General features: G+C 60.6%; 1 protein-coding gene across 1 annotated transcript; it reads right to left on the minus strand.

Annotated features, from left to right (window-relative positions):
* Positions 1–414: 414 nt before the first annotated feature.
* On the minus strand, positions 415–1,167 carry LOC111734878 (bone morphogenetic protein 8A-like; the record flags this gene model as incomplete). The annotated part of the gene is made up of 2 exons (XM_023526808.1): positions 415–527; positions 978–1,167. Coding segments are annotated over 2 exons (233 nt in total), but the record flags the coding sequence as incomplete, so codon positions are not given.
* Between the last annotated feature and the right edge of the window lie 609 nt (positions 1,168–1,776).

A 1,776-nucleotide genomic window follows, 5' to 3' on the forward strand; every position in this document is an offset into this window, starting at 1 on the left:
GGACTCAAACCTAGGCCTCCCTGATCAGAGCCTAAGGGCGTAACCAATTGCCCTTGTGCCCCTACCCAGTACGGAAACTCCCAACAAGAAGGCTCCTCCATAGAAAGAATCACCTATTTCTTGGGGAGAGAACATGGACTCACTCCCTTAGCAACTCCAATGCTGCTTCTGCAGAAGGAGAGGAGGCAAACCACTGCTGCCTGGGGCCTTCCAGCTGCCTGGAACTATGGGGACCTCACCCTCTTTACCCCCTGAGCCCTGGAGTTTGGGAGGGACGTTATCACCCCAGTGGCACAGCTGAGAAAGGAGTGGCCTTCAGGCCAGTCGAGGGGGCTCCAGCTGCGCCTGCTGCCAGCAGCCTCGGAGGAGCCCCCAAGAGAAGGTCCATTGCCCAGGCCCTGAGTCCTACCGTCCTCTGTTTCCACATAGAGGCGGAGTCCCAGGTCCTTGTTACGGTTCAGCAACCAGCGGTCACTGGCTGCTGTCACGTCCAACACCAGCCAGCCCTCGTCCCCAGCTCGGAGCGTCTGAAGATCCAAAAAGAACAAGTCAGACTCCCTGTGGACATGAAAGAACAATTAACTGAGGGCTGGCACAGCTGCCTCCATGTTTCCAGTGCCCGCCGGGGGGACTCTGAGTGGGGCATCGACCCCCTGGCTTGGGCTGGGTGCCTCGGGTGCCTCATCTCACTGTATCTACCGTAGAGAGGTGTTACTGTGCCGTGGACAGATGGGGAAATAGGCTGGGAGCTCAATGGCCCGTTGCAGGTTCCACAGCCAGGATGGCAGGGCAGGGACTTGAAGCCACGACTGACACTGGGCCTCTCCCCAGGGTGCCGGGGCCTCAGGCCAAGCATCCCTCATCTCTGGGGGTGTGCTCCCAGAAAGCTCCCCTTCTGTCCTCTGGGAAATGTGCACCCAAGGGCTGGGCCGGACACACCAACAGGCTTGACCGGAGCTGGGGCGCAGGGCAGGCACCTGTTGGCCTGCTCCCTGACCACTTCGAACATGCTGACATGGAGGGTCCTGTTGAGCAGACGGGTGCTCGGCAGCTTGTAAATCCGGAACTCGGCGGCTGTGACCGCCTCCCCGGCCGGGATCTGGGTCAGGTCGAAGCGGAACTCCTTCCAGTGGGGCTCCTGGTGGCCCAGGGCGCGGTCGAGCTCCACTGCAAGACAAGGCGGGGCTGGCGCTCAGCCCTGGCTCCAGGCTCAGGCTCTGGAGTGGCAGGGCCCGGTGGGAGCCCAGGGCCGAGGAAGCCTGGGCAGGGGGGTCTATTTCCTCCTTGGGAACAGGCTTGACCCCAGGCTCTGCCCTCCGGGTGCTGAGGGGGTGCTATGAGGCCTGTAGTGAAGTGCCCAGCACAGCGCCTGGTACATGATGAGTGCCAGCAAAGGCAGCTTTCATTGCTTCCCCCCCAAGCCCCAAACCCTGCAGGCCCTGGCTCAGCCCCTCACTGGCTCTGGGACCCACAGATAAGGCAGAGGACAGGTCCCTCCTCTGGGGAGATGGACGTCAGACCCAAGGTAGAAAAGGGCCAGCCTGATGGGCAGGGACATGGCTAAGTACTTTTCAGAGTCTGCCGATGTGTGTGGATGGGTGTGGGGGACAGTGAATGCTCACAGCCTTGAGGGGTGACAATGAAATTGCCACGATGTCATGGGAAAAGGACACTGCAGAGGAAGGACCAGGGCGAGCAAAGGTTTAGAGCTGAGGGACAGACAGCACAGGCAGGAAAACAACAGCCAGAAAACACAGCAAAGTGGGGAAGAATGGC

Source organism: Pteropus vampyrus, unplaced genomic scaffold (genome assembly GCF_000151845.1).
Source record: "Pteropus vampyrus isolate Shadow unplaced genomic scaffold, Pvam_2.0 Scaffold8379, whole genome shotgun sequence".
Lineage (NCBI taxonomy): Eukaryota > Metazoa > Chordata > Mammalia > Chiroptera > Pteropodidae > Pteropus > Pteropus vampyrus.